Source organism: Saccopteryx leptura, chromosome 4, assembly GCF_036850995.1.
Source record: "Saccopteryx leptura isolate mSacLep1 chromosome 4, mSacLep1_pri_phased_curated, whole genome shotgun sequence".
NCBI lineage: Eukaryota > Metazoa > Chordata > Mammalia > Chiroptera > Emballonuridae > Saccopteryx > Saccopteryx leptura.
This window is the reverse complement of record NC_089506.1, coordinates 4188129-4205790: the sequence shown is the minus strand read 5'-3', so window position 1 is coordinate 4205790 and position 17662 is coordinate 4188129. Positions and strand designations below refer to the sequence as shown.

Below are 17662 nucleotides of genomic sequence, written 5' to 3'. Positions count from 1 at the left end.
GTGTAGCGGGCGTCACCCTCCCCGTCACGTTCCTGACGGCCTCCCGTGTAGCGGGCGTCACCCTCCCTGTCATGTTCCATCTCCGAGCTCACGTGCGGGACCAGCGCACCGCGCGGCGACCTGAACCAGGGTGGCCTGGCTCGTGTCACCGTTTTAGCAACGACGCAAACCCTTTCTTTCTCTGACACGAGACCATTTCACACGTATAGGAAGGACACTCAGAAAGGAACGAGGTATATTATGATGATGATGACATTACTGTGTGATGGTAAAAAGCACCACAAATGGTACGTTCCCTCAAAAAGCAGATGGGAGCTTCGTGCATCCCTCATTTACTCAGCAAGTGTTTACTGAGCACCTGCTGTGTGCGTGTGACGCTCTTCACATGGAGTATCAAAGGGTGAACAGCACACTGCCTGCACCTCACGGGCTCAGGTCCTGGTAGAAGGGTGAGAGCGAGAGGCTGCTGGAGCAGACAGAAACTGCTATCCAGCACCTGTCTTCTATTTAAGAACCTTGCAGAAGTTTAAGCATTTCATCTGGTGCGTAGTGTCTTTCTTTTTATTACACTGTTAAAATTAGTATTCTTGTATGTCACAGAGTATCTGGTCCTTCATTCTCTCTGAGACTCCAAGTAAGGGCTTTCCTAAAGTGTTGAAAAGATTTTCTGGTGTTTTAAAACCAGAGTTAAAACGAATTTTAGCAAGTCACACAATGTATTACACTACCTTGCTGCGGAACATGCCAGCTGTATGCAGATGTGCACATACTGATGGTTTTTAATTAATGACTGTGACAATTAATCCCACTTCTACGACACGGCTGAGCAGCACTCATCACTCGATGCTCAGAACGTGGGCCTAGGTCAAACGGGTGCGACCCCACCTCCTGTGCCCCTCATGGCCACCCAGGTGTGTCTCTTACCCAGGAGCCTCGCCAGGTCAAGGCCACTGTCAGGGAGAAGCCAGGCAAGGCCAGGTGTGGGAGCCACCAACTCCACATATGCAAACAGGAAAGCCACGCCTCACAATTGGTGCTCAGTCAGGGTAATGAGTAGCTCAACATTGTTTCCTGGGCTCTTTTCTCCAAAAGAAGCCCTGGTTGGTTGGCTCAGTGGTTGAGCGTTGACCTGGTGTGTGGAGGTCCCAAGTTCGATTCCTGGTCAGGGCACACAGGAGAAGCGCCCATCTGCTTCTCCACCCCTCCCCCTCTCCTTCCTCTCTTTCTCTCTCTTCCCCTCCCGCAGCCAAGGCTCCATTGGAGCAAAGTTGGCCCAGGCACTGAGGATGGCTCCGTGGCCTCTATCTCAGGCACTAGAATGGCTCTGGCCACAATGGAGCAATGCCCCGGATGGGCAGAGCATAGCCCCCTGGTGGGTGTACCGGGTGGATCCCGGTCGGGCGCATGCGGGAGTCTGTCTGCCTGCCTTCCCGCTTCTCACTTCAGAAAAATACAAAAAACAAAAACAAAAACAAAACTGCAGGCAGGATGCCAGGCATCGACAGGACAGACGTCAGCAGGGACGGCTGTGGCGCTCAGCAGCGGCCCCGTGCAGGGAAGGAGGTGCAGTGTCCACGTGAGGGCACTGTGGCAGACGGCCAAGACACCATGGGGGAGCAGGGCAACACCCCTGCACCCGGGGACAGACTTGGGGACGGCCGCTGCCACCCCTGCACCCGGGGACAGACTTGGGGACGGCCGCTGTCACCCCTGCACCCGGGGACAGGCTTGGGGACGGCCGCTGCCACCCCTGCACCCGGGGACAGGCTTGGGGACGGCCGCTGCCACCCCTGCACCCGGGGACAGGCTTGGGGACGGCCGCTGCCACCCCTGCACCCGGGGACAGGCTTGGGGACGGCCGCTGCCACCCCTGCACCCGGGGACAGGCTTGGGGACGGCCGCTGCCACCCCTGCACCCCGGGGACACACTTGGGGACGGCCGCTGCCACCCCTGCGCCCGGGGACAGACTTGGGGACGGCCGCTGCCACCCCTGTGCCCGGGGACAGACTTGGGGACGGCCGCTGCCACCCCTGCGCCCGGGGACAGACTTGGGGACGGCCGCTGCCACCCCTGTGCCCGGGGACAGACTTGGGGACGGCCGCTGCCGTCGAAGCGGCACACGTTGCCCTAAGGCTACTCACACGTGCGGGGGCCTTGACAAGACACCCCGCATTTCTGCGGTTCTCCCTGAAACGTGCTTCCTTCCTTCTGATCTGCTCCGTCTTTCTCCTGCGACGAGCCAGAGGCCGCTCGCGAAGAAGCCCGGGGTCCCACAGCCCAAGACAGATGGCCGTGAAAGCCGTGTAGCCTGGCGCTTCTCTAATCACAGCCAGTAGGACGGACGAGCGTGCTGCTTGCCCAGGAAGACAGGCTGCCGCTGCTTCGCCGGAGCAGCCGAGCCAGCTGCCTCTCTGCCGCCACCGCCGCCCTCCTGTCCTGTGACGTGTGCCTGGGCAGTGTCCCCACCGCCTGGGCGAGGCTGAGCTACATCACACTTCCCGCCCCACAGACACTGAGCACAACACAGGGAGTGGCTCACTTTAAGTTTAAGTCACAGGGTAGATGGTGAAGAATCAAAAGTTCTAAAGCCTCCTACCACGGTTACCATCAGCCTGCGGTGACAGGAGCTGGTGCCTTGTTAGAGACCAGCTGGCTCCTGAGCGACGCAGGAAGGGCGGGCACCCTGCCCGAGGGCCAGAGCCAACACTGCCACTCCCAGGGCTGAGGGCCCAGTGTGACCTCTCCCTCATGAAAGTGGGCTCTCCACCTCCCACCCACTGCGTGTGTGCTCAGATCACAGAGGGACACTTTCCGGCACAGCCAACACTCCCTGCTCGGAGGAGCCCTGAGCATCTTCACAAGCAAGGGCCGCGCTGGGAAGCGCTGGGCGGAGAGAGCCTGTCCCACCTGCAGGAGCCCTGTCCTGACCGGGACCACTCTCCATGTCCGGGACAGGGGGACACACTCTTCATGTCTCATCCACCTGGAGTTGGCCCCTATGCCACAGCCGCAGTGGCATGCGTCACGCTTTCACACACCCACCTCTCGGGTTCTTGCTTTCTTTGCTTCCTCCTGAGGCCCGACGTGGTCCGTACAGCCTTTCCGAGGGCCTTCCGGAACACCACACCTTGCTGGTCCGTTTTTAACACCTACAACCCAAGTGAATGGAAGATGAGTTAGCACCTCCCATAGACTGAATAACAATGCCACTGAAGCAAACTGAAATTCCAAAATAAAGTCAAACCTGATCCATGCATGCTGGTCCGTGAAGGCCTAAGCCTTTTATACGAGCCCTGCCTAGTTCCTGCTCTCTCAGGCCTATCTGGTCCTCCCCTGGAGTCCACGCCAATGTTCCATGCAACTGACCCGACGCAGGGGTCAGAAACACGTGAGCCTGTCAGGGGACAAGGTACTACTCCCGTATCCCATCGGATCACGAGAGCAGGTGCTTGCAGCTCACGCACGACTCCAAGCCCAATGCTGTGACTTCTGTGGGATGGTCCCAGCCCTGCCGTCCAGGGACGGCAGTTCTCTGCTGGAGGATGGGAGGAATCTCTGTGTTGGGTCCATGTGATCAAGTCTTCAGTACAGAGGCCCTAGGTTTCGCTCGGCAACCGACATGTGAAGATTCCACTGCCCACAACCTCCACCTGTCACCAGCCTCCTGCCCTGCAGACCCATGAAGACCCGGCCCCAGGGACCAGTGGCTTCATCAGAGACTGGACAGTGCAGACCCTGAGCCACCTGCACCACATGTGAGTGTATTCGTGCTCCTGCTCTCTTTCCTCCCCAAACAGTCCATCTGCCTCCTGCCGGAACGGGCTGTTACTCTGAAGGAGGACCAAGAGTAGACGCCGCCCCTGTCTGGTCCCAGCCCAGAGGACACGCATGTCCAGCCACAGCTGACCCAACACCCACCCTCGTCACCCATTCAGTGGTGGACGCTCTCATCAACGACCACCGAACGATGGCGGGCGCTGCAGAGGCACCTGCCCTCTCCCGGCGCCCACAGCCCAACACTCTAGACCCACAGCGAACAAAAGGCAAGGATAACACAAGAACCAGGAGAAACTAACAGTCCTGTCACGCAGGAATGACTGCTTTGCAGACACATCTGATGAAACAGGCCGCTCCCGTAAAAGTACAATGAAGCCTGGCGGCCCGACTCTTCTCTCGGGCGGCCCCTGGGCGGCCCGACTCCTCTGGCCGCGCACCTGGCCCGCTTCCTCTGCGGCCGGCCCGGCCCGGCTGGGCTGAGCAATGCTGAAGTCCAGATGGGGAAGAGAAACGCGGGAGAGTCCAGTTTTCAACAGAAGCCACTGAGCGAGGAACGGGGGTGGACCGGCGGTCAGGAGCACGCGGGGCAGCCGGCAGGAGCACGCGGGGCAGCCGGCAGGAGCACGCGGGTCAGCCGGCAGGAGCACGCGGGCCAGCCGGCAGGAGCACGCGGGTCAGCCGGCAGGAGCACGCGGGCCAGCCGGCAGGAGCACGCGGGTCGCGGGCAGGAGCACGCGGGTCAGCGGGCAGGAGCACGCGGGTCAGCCGGCAGGAGCACGCGGGCCAGCCGGCAGGAGCACGCGGGTCGCGGGCAGGAGCACGCGGGTCAGCGGGCAGGAGCACGCGGGTCAGCCGGCAGGAGCACGCGGGTCAGCCGGCAGGAGCACGCGGGTCGCGGGCAGGAGCACGCGGGTCAGCGGGCAGGAGCACGCGGGTCAGCGGGCAGGAGCACGCGGGCCAGCGGGCAGGAGCACGCGGGCCAGCCGGCAGGAGCACGCGGGCCAGCCGGCAGGAGCACGCGGGCCAGCCGGCAGGAGCACGCGGGTCAGCGGGCAGGAGCACGCGGGTCAGCGGGCAGGAGCACGCGGGTCAGCCGGCAGGAGCACGCGGGTCAGCGGGCAGGAGCACGCGGGTCAGCCGGCAGGAGCACGCGGGTCAGCCGGCAGGAGCACGCGGGCAGCGGCCCGTCAAGAGCACGTGAACAAGCGGTCAGGAGCACGTGGGTCAGCCGGCAGGAGCACGCGGGTCAGCCGGCAGGAGCACGCGGGCAGCGGCCCGTCAAGAGCACGTGAGCAAGCGGTCAGGAGCACGTGCCCATGCCGACAGGAGGAGGGGCGGGGTTAGAGGCCCGCTCGGCGCACGCGCACTGCACTCTCCTGTCCATGGCTGGGCCTCGCTGCACTTGTCAGCCGCTGAACTTGGGAAGATGGCGCGGGCCACAAGGGTTCAAGCGGCTGCGCTGCGCTTGCATCAGGGGAAGGCCGGCCCGAGGGCCGCACCTGCCTCTGCCCCTGGCCGACCCGCCTGCTGGGAACAGGCAGAAAACTTGCACACTGGTGAAGAAGAGGCTGGAAAACGCAGTTTAGTCGGAGGGCCTTTTTTGTTGTTGCTGCTGCTAAAATGATTTTAATTATTGCAATGTTCAGTTTTTTAATACACAAAGTTTTAAAACCTGGAAAAAAGGAAAGTTTTAACTTTTTCAAAAAACAGTTCTAGAGAAGTAAAAAGAAAATTCAGAACAATGGTGAAATATTTTCTCGAATTCAAACCGTTATCTGCAACTTGGGTCCTAAAAATGTCAGGTTCTGGACCACCTATATAAGCCTCGTACTGGACCACTCCGGAGACCCACACTCTCTCCTCAGCAAGCTTCAGTGTCTGACTTTTATTCACGTTCCTCCCTGTCCTTCCTCACCCCAGGTGGCATCCAACCCCAGGGACAGCCCCGGCCAGGTGCAGGTGGGCGGGCATTCTGCAGCTGACGGTCTGTTCTAAGATCTAGTTGTACTAGATTCCTCACTTCCACTCATTTTGAAGGTAAGATTATCTATCTCAGTCATCTCTCTCTCTCTCTCTCTCTCTCTCCATCCATGCTTTACTGTCTCCTACATTCAACATCACTTTTGGAGAACCCCTGACCCCCAGGGCAGGCCATGGATGTGATCTGTTTGTCACTTGTGAGCTCTAAGATGAAAAGTAACACGTCTATGTCAGTTTTTCCAAGGGCGGAACCCTAAAAAACTCATTTCCCCGTGTCTCCTCCAGCCCCCCATTTCCTACAGCCAAGACACAGAAGAACAATGCTACTGCCAATAACAATGCACTAAGCAGTTAGTATTTCTTCATACAAAACCCTCGATAGATCATCTATATCAAAGGCCAAAAAGGCTTCTGAAGACTGACTGAAGAATACTTACTGTATTTTTCGCTCCATAAGATGCACCAAGGGTTTTAAAAAGGAAAATAAGAAAAAAAAATTCTGAACCAAACGGTGTGTTAAATATTTAATAAAATATACCACAATAATATTTCAACAATGTAAACTCAACAACAGTATTAACAACCATTAGCACTGTTGTTAACAAATGAGAAGAGATTTTAATGTTCAAATACTCTTCTAGTTGTCCGGGAATCTCAGGAACTCATCATCGCTAGTGTCAGAATTTAAGAAGCTCAGTTGCTCACAATCACTGGTATCACTTTCTTCGCTATTTTCATATATGATACCATCTTCAGTGCCATCTAAGGCATTTCTAATGCCACATTTTTTGACTGACCATATCAGCGGTTACATTCTTCCCTGACTGCCATGATGTTTTCACCCATGCACAAACTTGAGTGGTAGTGGGTCTCTTCTTCGTCCAGGTGGTCGATCATGATTACCAGCAGCCATCCATTGGTTCCACTCTTCTCGCATAAAGACTAAACGGTTTGCTGATGGAAACATCGAGAGGTTGCAACTGGCTGGTAAGACCCCCAGGAATTACAGCTAATGAGTCTTCACTTTTTTAGTTTTTTTTGTGTTTGTGGTTTCACTAATATGTGCTCTAAACTGGTCAAGCACTAACTAATAGGGCAGATTTTTCAGAAGCCCTATAGGACGTTTGGACCAAACTTTTTCAGTCCACACTCTCACTCCATTTTCGTCCATCCAGCCTTTCTCATGAACCCCCCTGCTGTGCACTAGGGAAAGTCCAGTTATTTTTTACTCTAATGTCACTACACAGGGAAACTACCTGGATTGCAGCTGGAATAAACTGATGGAGATGAGCTGCACAGCCTGCTCCGTCTGCCGCAGCTTTGCCTGTGCTCGCACTGGCTTGCCAGCTTACTGCATACGCCTCACACCCTTGGACCCTCTCCTATCTGCAGGCCAGCCAATGAAATGCTATTAGCCTGGCAACAAGTGACGTCAGCACTTCACGCAGACCTCCAGCAGCTGTAGCGCAACCCTCCACCGCTGCATGCGCCTCTCACGTCTGCCCGCATGATGCCAGATGAATGCGCCCACACAACGTCGCTGGCCTTCCCTCCTGCGCTGCATGCAACTGTGGAGACCAGAACCAGGAGGTCACTGAGCAGATGCCGGGGTTCCGCACGCTGCCGTGATGGGTATGATTACACCCCCGCTGGCACTCATTCTACATGTTTACCAGCGCAGTGCCCCGCAGCAGCTAAAAACAAGTGAACATTCACTCCAAATGGAAGAAGCAAGGGCATTTTCTCTTTCACTTTCAGGGGAGAAAAAGTGCATCTTATGGAGCGAAAAATACGGTAGTGTTGTCCCGGCCAGTAGTGCAGTGGACAGAGCATCCTGGAGCGCAGCGGTCACGGGCTCAGTCTTGGGGATGCCAGCTCAACCCGAGGCCATGGCTTCGAGCTCCAGTCAAAGCACATACAGGAAGCAATCAATAGCACAACTAAGTGGAACAGTGAGCTGATACTTCTCCTCTCCCTTCCCTTCCCCCATCTCAAAACAGAATCTGTAATTTCAACATATATAAAACACATATACAAAGTGTTAACATTATCCCAATAGAAAGTTTCTGCTGAGTCCTTAAAAGCTGAATAATGAATTATTTAAAAATAACATAAAATATAAAATCTTAAGACTACAGAAAGCCCTGTAAAAGATACACTTTTAGGACTTTGGGTATGCATAAGTTACAAGCAAAACTCAGGTAATATTTATCTGACAAATATCAAGTTCACTTTGTTAAATAAAAACAAAAATCTAATCAAGATCTTCAAAAGATGTGGCATCTGGCCCTGGCTGGTTGGCTCAGTGGTAGAGTGTTGGCCCAGCGTGTGGATGTCCCAGGTTTGATTCCCAGACAGGGCACACAGGAGAAGGACCCATCTGCTTCTCTGCCCCTCCCCCTCTCGCTTCTCTCCTCTCCTCCTGCAGCCATGGCTCAATTGGAATGAGTTGGCCCTGGGCACTGAGGACAGCTCCATGGACTCTGCCTCAGGTGCTTAAAAAATGGCTCCAGTTGCAACGAAGCAGGGGCCCCAGATGGGCAAAGCATCGCCCCCTGGTGGGCATGCTGGGTGGATCCCAGTCAGGGCACATGCAGAAGTCTGTTTCTGCCTCCCCTCCTCTCACCAAAAAAAAAAAAAAAAAAGATTTACCATCTTTTCCTTTATGATCATTATAGACATAACTAAAATAATGGATTTTAAATATGTAAATTCATTTTAAATCTCTACAGAGTTTTGCATTAAGAGTAAGCTCTGTTTCTGGGATTCTCTGACTTTGAATATGGATCTTGGCTTTAGCTTCCTACTTGTCTAATCTCAGGGAGAGGGAGACCTTCCCTTCAGGGAACAGACCAGCAGGTTCTGGGGAAGAGGGCCAAGCAACGCTCTTCTGAATACACGTGTGTACTTCTTGAACTGTCAGTAGTGCAATGATTACCCTCAGCCTCAGAGTCGCTGCTGGGCTGGCCTCTGCACTGTCCAGCCAGCGCCTTCTGCCTCAGGACACTTGAACACAGAATTCCAGCAGTCCCAGGCTCCCTCCTCCACCACACCGAGGTCTGTGACCCGTGTCACCTCTCCGAGCAGCACCTCCCCCCTTGCTGACCGCCTACACCCATGTGGCCTTTGCCATCACGCATTGCTCAGGGCCCCACGTCGTGCTCACGCTCCCCGTCTGTCTCCCCCACTGGACCGGAACCTCTGCGAGGGCTGCACGCTCCCCGTCTACCTTCCCCCACTGGACCGGAACCTCTGCGAGGGCTGCACGCTCCCCGTCTGCCTCCCCCACTGGACCGGAACCTCTCCGAGAGCTGCACGCTCCCCGTCTGCCTCCCCCACTGGACCGGAACCCCTCCGAGGGCTGCACGCTCTCCGTCTAGCTCCCCCACTGGACCGGAACCCCTCCGAGGCTGCACACTCCCCGTCTGCCTCCCCCACTGGACCGGAACCTCTATGAGGGCTGCACGCTCCCCGTCTGCCTCCCCCACTGGACCGGAACCTCTCCGAGGGCTGCACGCTCCCCGTCTGCCTCCCCCACTGGACCGGAACCCCTCCGAGGGCTGCACGCTCCCCGTCTATCTCCCCCACTGGACCAGAACCTCTCCGAGGGCTGCACGGTCCCCGTCTGTCTCCCCCACTGGACCGGAACCTCTCCGAGGGCTGCACGGTCCCCGTCTGCCTCCCCCACTGGACCGGAACCTCTGCGAGGGCTGCACGCTCCCCGTCTGCCTCCCCCACTGGACCGGAACCTCTGCGAGGGCTGCACGCTCTCCGTCTGCCTCCCCCACTGGACCGGAACCTCTGCGAGGGCTGCACGCTCCCCGTCTGCCTCCCCCACTGGACCGGAACCTCTCCGAGGGCTGCACGCTCCCCGTCTACCTCCCCCACTGGACCGGAACCTCTCCGAGGGCTGCACGCTCCCCGTCTACCTTCCCCACTGGACCAGAACCTCTATGAGGGCTGCATGCTCCCCGTCTGTCTCCCCCACTGGACCGGAACCCCTCCGAGGGCTACACGCTCCCCATCTGTCTCCCCCACTGGACCGGAACCTCTGCGAGGGCTGCAGGCTCCCCATCTGCCTCCCCCATTGGACCGGAACCTCTGTGAGGGCTGCACGCTCCCCGTCTGCCTCCCCCACTGGACCGGAACCTCTGCGAGGGCTGCACGCTGCCTCCCTCCCTGCCACCACCCTGGAAACCAGTGGCTGCCTGGACACCACACGTACACAGCAAACAGTTGTATTAAAACCAGTAAAACCTTTTACAAGGAAAAAAGTACTGGTTAATACAATTTCAAAGATTACAACTTAAAAAAATAACAGAATGGGGAGTTTCGCCCTCCGTTCCTGTTCTCCTGATGTCTGTTACTGAATCTCTCTCCTGTCCCTGCAACCGTCACTGCCGTATCTACCAGCAACAGTGACAGGGGCGACGGGGAAGCATGAGCCGGAGCCAGGTGCCAGGAGACGTTTACTTCGGCACCAGGAACCGGAGCGCACAGCCAGGGGCACAGGGAACCGGAGTGCACAGCCAGGGGCACAGGGAACCGGAGCGCACAGCCAGGGGCACAGGGAACCGGAGCGCACAGCCAGGGGCACAGGGAACCGGAGCGCACAGCCAGGGGCACAGGGAACCGGAGCGCACAGCCAGGGGCACAGGGCAGCACTGCCACCACAGCCAGGGGCACAGGGAACCGGAGCGCACAGCCAGGGGCACAGGGAACCGGAGCGCACAGCCAGGGGCACAGGGAACCGGAGCGCACAGCCAGGGGCACAGGGAACCGGAGCGCACAGCCAGGGGCACAGGGAACCGGAGCGCACAGCCAGGGGCACAGGGAACCGGAGCGCACAGCCAGGGGCACAGGGCAGCACTGCCACCACAGCCAGGGGCACAGGGAACCGGAGCGCACAGCCAGGGGCACAGGGAACCGGAGCGCACAGCCAGGGGCACAGGGCAGCACTGCCACCACAGCCAGGGGCACAGGGAACCGGAGCGCACAGCCAGGGGCACAGGGAACCGGAGCGCACAGCCAGGGGCACAGGGAACCGGAGCGCACAGCCAGGGGAACAGGGCAGTACTGCCACCACAGCCAGGGGCACAGGGAACCGGAGCGCACAGCCAGGGGCACAGGGCAGCACTGCCACCACAGCCAGGGGCACAGGGAACCGGAGCGCACAGCCAGGGGCACAGGGCAGCACTGCCACCACAGCCAGCACCGGTGGGGGGTGAGCAGACGGCAGGCCCAGGCTTTCCTCTCTGGTCAGTTCCGGGCGGGGCGGAACGCCACTGGGCTGATGATGAACCAGGAGCACATCCTGGGGCTTGGTTCCATCACTACAGAGCAAGGTTTAGATTTGTACCAGACAATATATAGGTCTCTTTTGTCCTAAAATGCAATGATTTCTGCCTCTCTGGAATGACAGGGGACTCTAGAAGATATCCTTATGTCTGTTTCCAGCTGAGTCAAATCTAGTCACACCAGGGACCCTGCTTGCACCCCAGTGTGATCGCTCAAACCAGAGGCCTGGCATGGCCCTCTCCCTCGTCTACTTGCCCCCGACCGCAGGGGGCTGTGGCCACTGGGGCGAGTCCCAGGCAGGCCGTGCGCCTCTTCCATGGACACCACGGGGCACACCCCGTCTCTGCAACCAGCTTGTCTTCTACGTACTTCATGTTTGCAGGCCATTAAATAAATGGTGCTCAAACGCTTTAGCACCCCAGATAAAAACTGAGGAAGAGAATGAGAATGTTAGCTTTGAGAATATTCTTAACTACCGAAATGATTCTCGACATCTAGTGTTTTAAATAAACTTCAGAGTCAAAACAATTTTAAAATAAATATTTTGAAAACACATACTAAGCCTACTGGGATACAAAACATAGTTTCTTGTCAAATGTCATATATTTTCAGGAAACTAAAACATAAAAATTAGATTAGAAATACACAAAATTCTTTTCGTGAGACAATTTGGGGAAGGTTATTTATATCCATGGAAAAGATACGCAATAAATCTCGATTATTTCAACCCCCTAACTTTTCCATCTGGAAAAGGGCGGTTAGAACCATCCTAGGTGTGAAGAATGACAAAGGGAAACTTGGTCTCAGTGAAGAGTTGGCCCACTCTCTAGGTAAAGACAGTGGAAGTTTGAGATCTCTGCATTTGATTGCTGAAACTTATTTGTGCTTAAAAACAGACCGTGCAAAATGTTTTCCAATTTTGCTACCTTTGCCACAATCACAGTTTATTAATATGATTACAATTAATTTACAGACTGGAATCAGTTTATTTAAATGAGATACTTAAAGTGAAATAAATAAAAGTCAAGCAAGGCCTGCTACAATGAACTTCTCAACTAAGAAAAAATGTTAAATACTTCTTTATAACAGTGCCCAAAGTTTCTTCAAAATAAATACTAAAATATTTCCATTCACTTTTTTCATACCTTCCCTTTTCTTGATAGAATCAATGAGCTACACTCCCCTAAGTTCCCTTCTGAAATGAACAGCCTCACTGTCAGAAACGACAATTTGAAAATCAATCCTGTCTTCATGTGCCTCTTCCCCTGAGAACCGTGCTACAGCGGAGGCCATCGGAACAAAGACACGTGCTCACTGGGCGTCACGCGTGCTCACACTGCTCAGTGTCACGTCGACGCTTCCTCACAAGAGAAAGGAAAGGCTCGGAGAAGGTAAACAGCAGCAGCTCTGACCTAGGGACTCCACGGGCCGGTGAGCCATCTTTCTCTAAAGAATTCATCACTGGAAAATGGCAAGCCCACATTCTTTAAAATTAGAAAAAATAAAAGATACAAAGAAACAGTTGAAAGTTATGGAAAGGCTGTGAGGTGAGAGGCGGCTGCAGCGTCCCAGCCCCGGGAACCAGGACGTGGGGAGGCCCGGGCCCCTCCAGCTCAGCCCTCTGCTCATTCTCCCACATGGGGAGGCCCAGGCCCCTCCAGCTCAGCCCCTCTGCTCATTCTCCCACATGCTGACCTACGAGCTTGGCTCAGAACCCCTCCGAGATTTACCTGCTGGAGCGCTCCGCTCTCTAGAAGGGGTGTCCTCTCTCTGCACACTCCCCACGTCCGCAGGTCCCCGTGTCTCTGCACTGCCTCCCCCTGGGGGAGTGACATCGCCAGCATGTCCCCAGCCTGCCTGCTCTTCCCCAGGTGAGAGGCCAGTGTCCACATGGGGGAAGTCACGTCCAGATCCGCCCTGAGCAGCAGCCAGCGGACAGCACCCTGGCCTGTCCTCCTTAGCAGGGATCACCTCAAAGGTCACGTTCCCCAAAGGTGCCCCGGAGCCGGCACTGGGAGTTTTCTGAGGACTGGGCCTGCTGTCTGCTGTGGCACAGGTCACATTCACTGCCCTGGGGCTCTTGCCAAGGCAGGAGAAGTCAGACATTCTTAAGACGTCGGCTCGCTCCCTCCAAGAAAGAGCCGCTCTGGTGCGGAGCGTAGCAGGGCTCCAGGACGACTGACCCTCCAGGAGCAGGCTCTCAGAGGTCCTTTCCTGGAGGTTCTCGGGGGAAAAGTAGTCATCGTACGGGGACGCCACCGGGTCGGAGGTCTCCGGCACCAACCTGGCTGGGAGCCGCGGCTGCCGGAGCTCGCTGTACCAGCCGCAGTGCCTCTGCCTTTTCCCTCGCCCCTCCGCGGGCGAGCGCACGTGCTGGGACTGCGTCCTCCTCTTTGCGGAGGAGCTCCCGGGCCTGGAGTGTCCCCGAGGCTGGCCCTGCACTGCAGGTAATGGAGAGGGACTGCCCTGCGCTCCAGACGCTGCCGCTGCTCCCTCGGCCCACGGCTCGTCCTGAGTGGCCTCCTCCTCCACCAGCCGGCCCGGGGGCTTCTGCAGCGTCACCAGGCCGAGGGGCCCAGGAGGGGGAGAGTGAGGGCTGCTCGTGTGCAACGCAGGTGCCGAAACCCACACATCACCGTCCACGGGGTTGCTGGACCCCCCCGGCTTCCTCTCCGGACTCCCACACCTTGGGCTGCCATGACAACCGTCAGAACACAACTGCGGGCCACCAGCAAATAAGTCGTCTGCAAAGCAGGAATAGGAAATTCACTTGTAAAAAGTGGTCGCAAGGACTATAAGAATAAGTCTGAGTTGACCAACAAGTAATACCTTCTAAGCACAGTCATTAGTTAGGAGGAGCTAATCCTGGTCACCCCAGTAGGTGTGGTGACATGTAAGTATGTCGCTGACCCTGTTCCTCCCACGCTCCTTGTATGCACTCTACACACTGTGAGCAAGCTTCCTGCAGCTCTTCCTGCTCTCTGTACTGTGTTTCAACCGCACGGTTAATTCATGCAGGATTTAAAATAAAGTTTTTAAATGCGTAAATGACTCTGCCAGGAAAGCAAATGCCCGAGAGAGACCACAGGACCCAGAGCGAGGTTTAACCCCTCTTAAGTATCACGTTATAATTTTATTACAACACCTAATCTCAGGGTGAAATTCATGAATTCTCGTTTTTAACTCATTGGATGAAAATCCAAATAAGAAAATCATAATATTCTTCAAGCTTAAATATATCACAGGAAATAACTTACTTGAACACAAAATATCATGTGAAATGTTCAAAGATGCTTCACGAGATGTAACTGTGGTGTCATATGACTTCTCTATCATCTGGGAAGCTGAAAAAACATAATCAAAACATTTCATTAGCTGTAAGTCTGACATTTTTTCATATGAAGCCAACAGAATGCCACTCTCACACATCACACACACATGTATGCCTTGTACTTCATGTTCCAGATGTGCTACAAAATGAGCACAAAAAACGTCCTCAGATCTATTACACATGATAAGAGTCATACACAGTAATGTCTAGGACACACATTGTAGAAAAGGTCCAGCCCGCTGGATAAGGACAATGAGAAGGGCCCGTGAGGGCCGGCGTGCCCGGGCCATGGCCACCGGACCACGCTCAGGCCAACACAGGCAAGCAGGCGGTTCGGTCAGTCTCCTTCCTGTTCAACAGCCCAGGCTTTTCCTTTTGGGCACCTTAACGGTCACCCACAGCACAGCAGGGCTTCCACCAGGCTCCTGCAGACTCCTGGAGATGTCCACAGACACTGCGGAATGTCACAGGTCGAGACTGGGGTGGGGAAGGGAGCTACGCTGCTGGCACCTAATGGGTAGAGGCCAGAGATGCCGCAAAGTGTTCTACCGACCCCAGGACAGCACCCCAACAGAGAGTGACCAGCACAAAGTGTCCACAGTGCTCTGGCTGAGAAGCTGCAAAGGTTTCAGAGAAGACACCCAGGTCACATTGTCACTGACCTGACAAATAAGGTCGTAAGTACTACCTTCCAAGGCTGTGCACACTACAGACCAGGAAGGAAAGAAACATTTGGTCTCCTACCACAGATGTTTTTAAAAGAGAAGCAGAAGGACTGAGAATACACCAAGATCAGGAAGGGAAGCTCAGAGACATGTTCATGTTGAACGCTGAGCTGTGCTAGAGGCCCTCCAGTGGCAGTGCACCGCGCAGTAATGGAATAGCGCGTAACACGGGGGTAAATGTAACTGCAGGCTGGGAGTGTCAGAATGGCCCTCCTCATCCGGACACTGCTCATGACCTATCTGGGTCGCCACCGTCAGCCTCCTCTCAACAGCCCCCCCCCACTGGAATGGTCAGACACCCTGGCAAAGACTACATTTCATCTGGCTCGAGTCTCCTGTGGGCCACCTGTATTTGGTTTTCCAGTTCCCAGGCTAGAAATAACGCAGTCCCCAAGCTCAGTCACCCTGGGTGCCACTGGTCACCAGGCAAATTAAATTGGATGTATGAACACAAACTCAACACTCCATTGTATCTCTTGGCTTATCTAAAGTAGTTTTTATGCCCTGTAGCTCTTTGGCCATACATGGTTACACTTAAGCTTATCACCAGGAATAGCCATAGGGCTGAGTTCTGACCCACAGGCGTTGGCATCAGTGTTGGCTAGGACTTCTGGGCAGGCTTGTCCCAGGAAGTGGGCTCGGCGGGAGGCACATGCGTTTGCAGAGGGGCTAGCACCATAGACAGCAGAGCAGAGAGAGGGGCCAGGCTGTGCAAGCACCGTGGATGCCACCTGTGACCTCCACGCTGACCTGTCTCTCATGACAGAGAAAGGAAGGCCTCTGCTCTTGTTTACCTGTAGTAGGAAGCCAAAACCAACCTTACCTGATAGCAGCACCCACTGCATATCATACATGAATATAAACTCAAGACCTTAAAAATCTAACACTAAGAAATAAACAAAATAGAAGAAGAGAGAGAACAATTTAAAACCCCCTGGTAGAGTTTTAATCCCAGGAATTCCAGATGCCACCAGAAAAAGATGACAGCTCTGTCTCCATTAGACTAACGTTTCAGTTGCACAAAAGCTGCTGCATGTGACATGACAAGAAATGCTGAGTTATTTATCAGTAGTGCACTTGCTGAGAGCCCCTGACACATGCTCGCTGCGGCAAGGGGACAGGGCACTGCCGAGTGTGCAGGACAGAGCTCCCCAGACAGGGAAGAAGTTCAAACGGACCTGGACAGAGAGGCGGAACTCCAGGGCATCATGAGGAGAGCCGAGTGTGCAGGACAGAGCTCCACAGACAGGGAAAGAAGTTCACACAGATCAGGACAGAGAGGTGGAACTCCAGGGCATCATGAGGAGCACCGAGTGTGCAGGACAGAGCTCCACAGACAGGGAAAGAAGTTCACACAGATCAGGACAGAGAGGTGGAACTCCAGGGCATCATGAGGAGCACCGAGTGTGCAGGACAGAGCTCCACAGACAGGGAAAGAAGTTCACACAGATCAGGACAGAGAGGTGGAACTCCAGGGCATCATGAGGAGCACCGAGTGTGCAGGACAGAGCTCCCCAGACAGGGAAGAAGTTCACACGGACCTGGACAGAGAGGTGGAACTCCAGGGCATCATGAGGAGCGCCGAGTGTGCAGGACAGAGCTCCCCAGACAGGGAAAGAAGTTCACACGGACCTGGACAGAGAGGTGGAACTCCAGGGCATCATGAGGAGCGCCGAGTGTGCAGGACAGAGCTCCACAGACAGGAAAGAAGTTCACACGGATCAGGACAGAGAGGCGGAACTCCAGGGCATCATGAGGAGCACCGAGTGTGCAGGACAGAGCTCCCCAGACAGGGAAAGAAGTTCACACGGACCTGGACAGAGAGGTGGAACTCCAGGGCATCATGAGGAGCGCCGAGTGTGCAGGACAGAGCTCCCCAGACAGGGAAGAAGTTCACACAGATCAGGACAGAGAGGTGGAACTCCAGGGCATCATGAGGAGCGCCGAGTGTACAGGACAGAGCTCCCCAGACAGGGAAGAAGTTCACAAGGACCTGGACAGAGAGGTGGAACTCCAGGGCATCATGAGGAGCACCGAGTGTGCAGGACAGAGCTCCCCAGACAGGGAAAGAAGTTCACACGGATCAGGACAGAGAGGTGGAACTCCAGGGCATCATGAGGAGCGCCGAGTGTGCAGGACAGAGCTCCCCAGACAGGGAAAGACGTTGAAACGGACCTGGAGAGGTGGAACTCCAGGGCATCATGAGGAGCGCCGAGTGTGCAGGACAGAGCTCCCCAGACAGGGAAAGACGTTGAAACGGACCTGGAGAGGTGGAACTCCAGGGCATCATGAGGAGCACAACACTGACTGTCTAGTCGGCGAGGGTCACAGTTCTGGACACAAGAGAACAGGCCATCTCACAGCCAATTCCCTAGCGGTCCTGAAAGCAGCTTCTACAAAAACGCACTTGATCCATCCCAGACTGGCAAAAACGTGGAGACTAATGTTACCCAGTTTTCCGAGGCGGGAAAACTGGCATTTTTATAAGTGACGGCAAGGAGTAAAATGGCAATCGGACGAAGTCCATCAAAATTTTAAATTATCTTGAAA

At 55.4% G+C, this 17662-nt stretch overlaps 1 protein-coding gene across 5 annotated transcripts in view; it reads right to left on the bottom strand.

The window, feature by feature from the left end:
• The window catches only part of MCPH1 (microcephalin 1), a 216165-nt gene that overhangs the window by 165794 nt on the left and 32709 nt on the right, over positions 1-17662 (bottom strand). For all 5 annotated transcript variants that reach the window (XM_066380077.1, XM_066380079.1, XM_066380080.1 and 2 more), the window contains exons 7-9: positions 14314-14400; positions 12787-13800; positions 3044-3150 (exon numbers count right to left, since the gene is read on the bottom strand). In XM_066380077.1, coding sequence (XP_066236174.1) covers positions 3044-3150; positions 12787-13800; positions 14314-14400 — 1208 coding nt within the window. The remainder of the gene's footprint in view (positions 1-3043; positions 3151-12786; positions 13801-14313; positions 14401-17662) is intronic.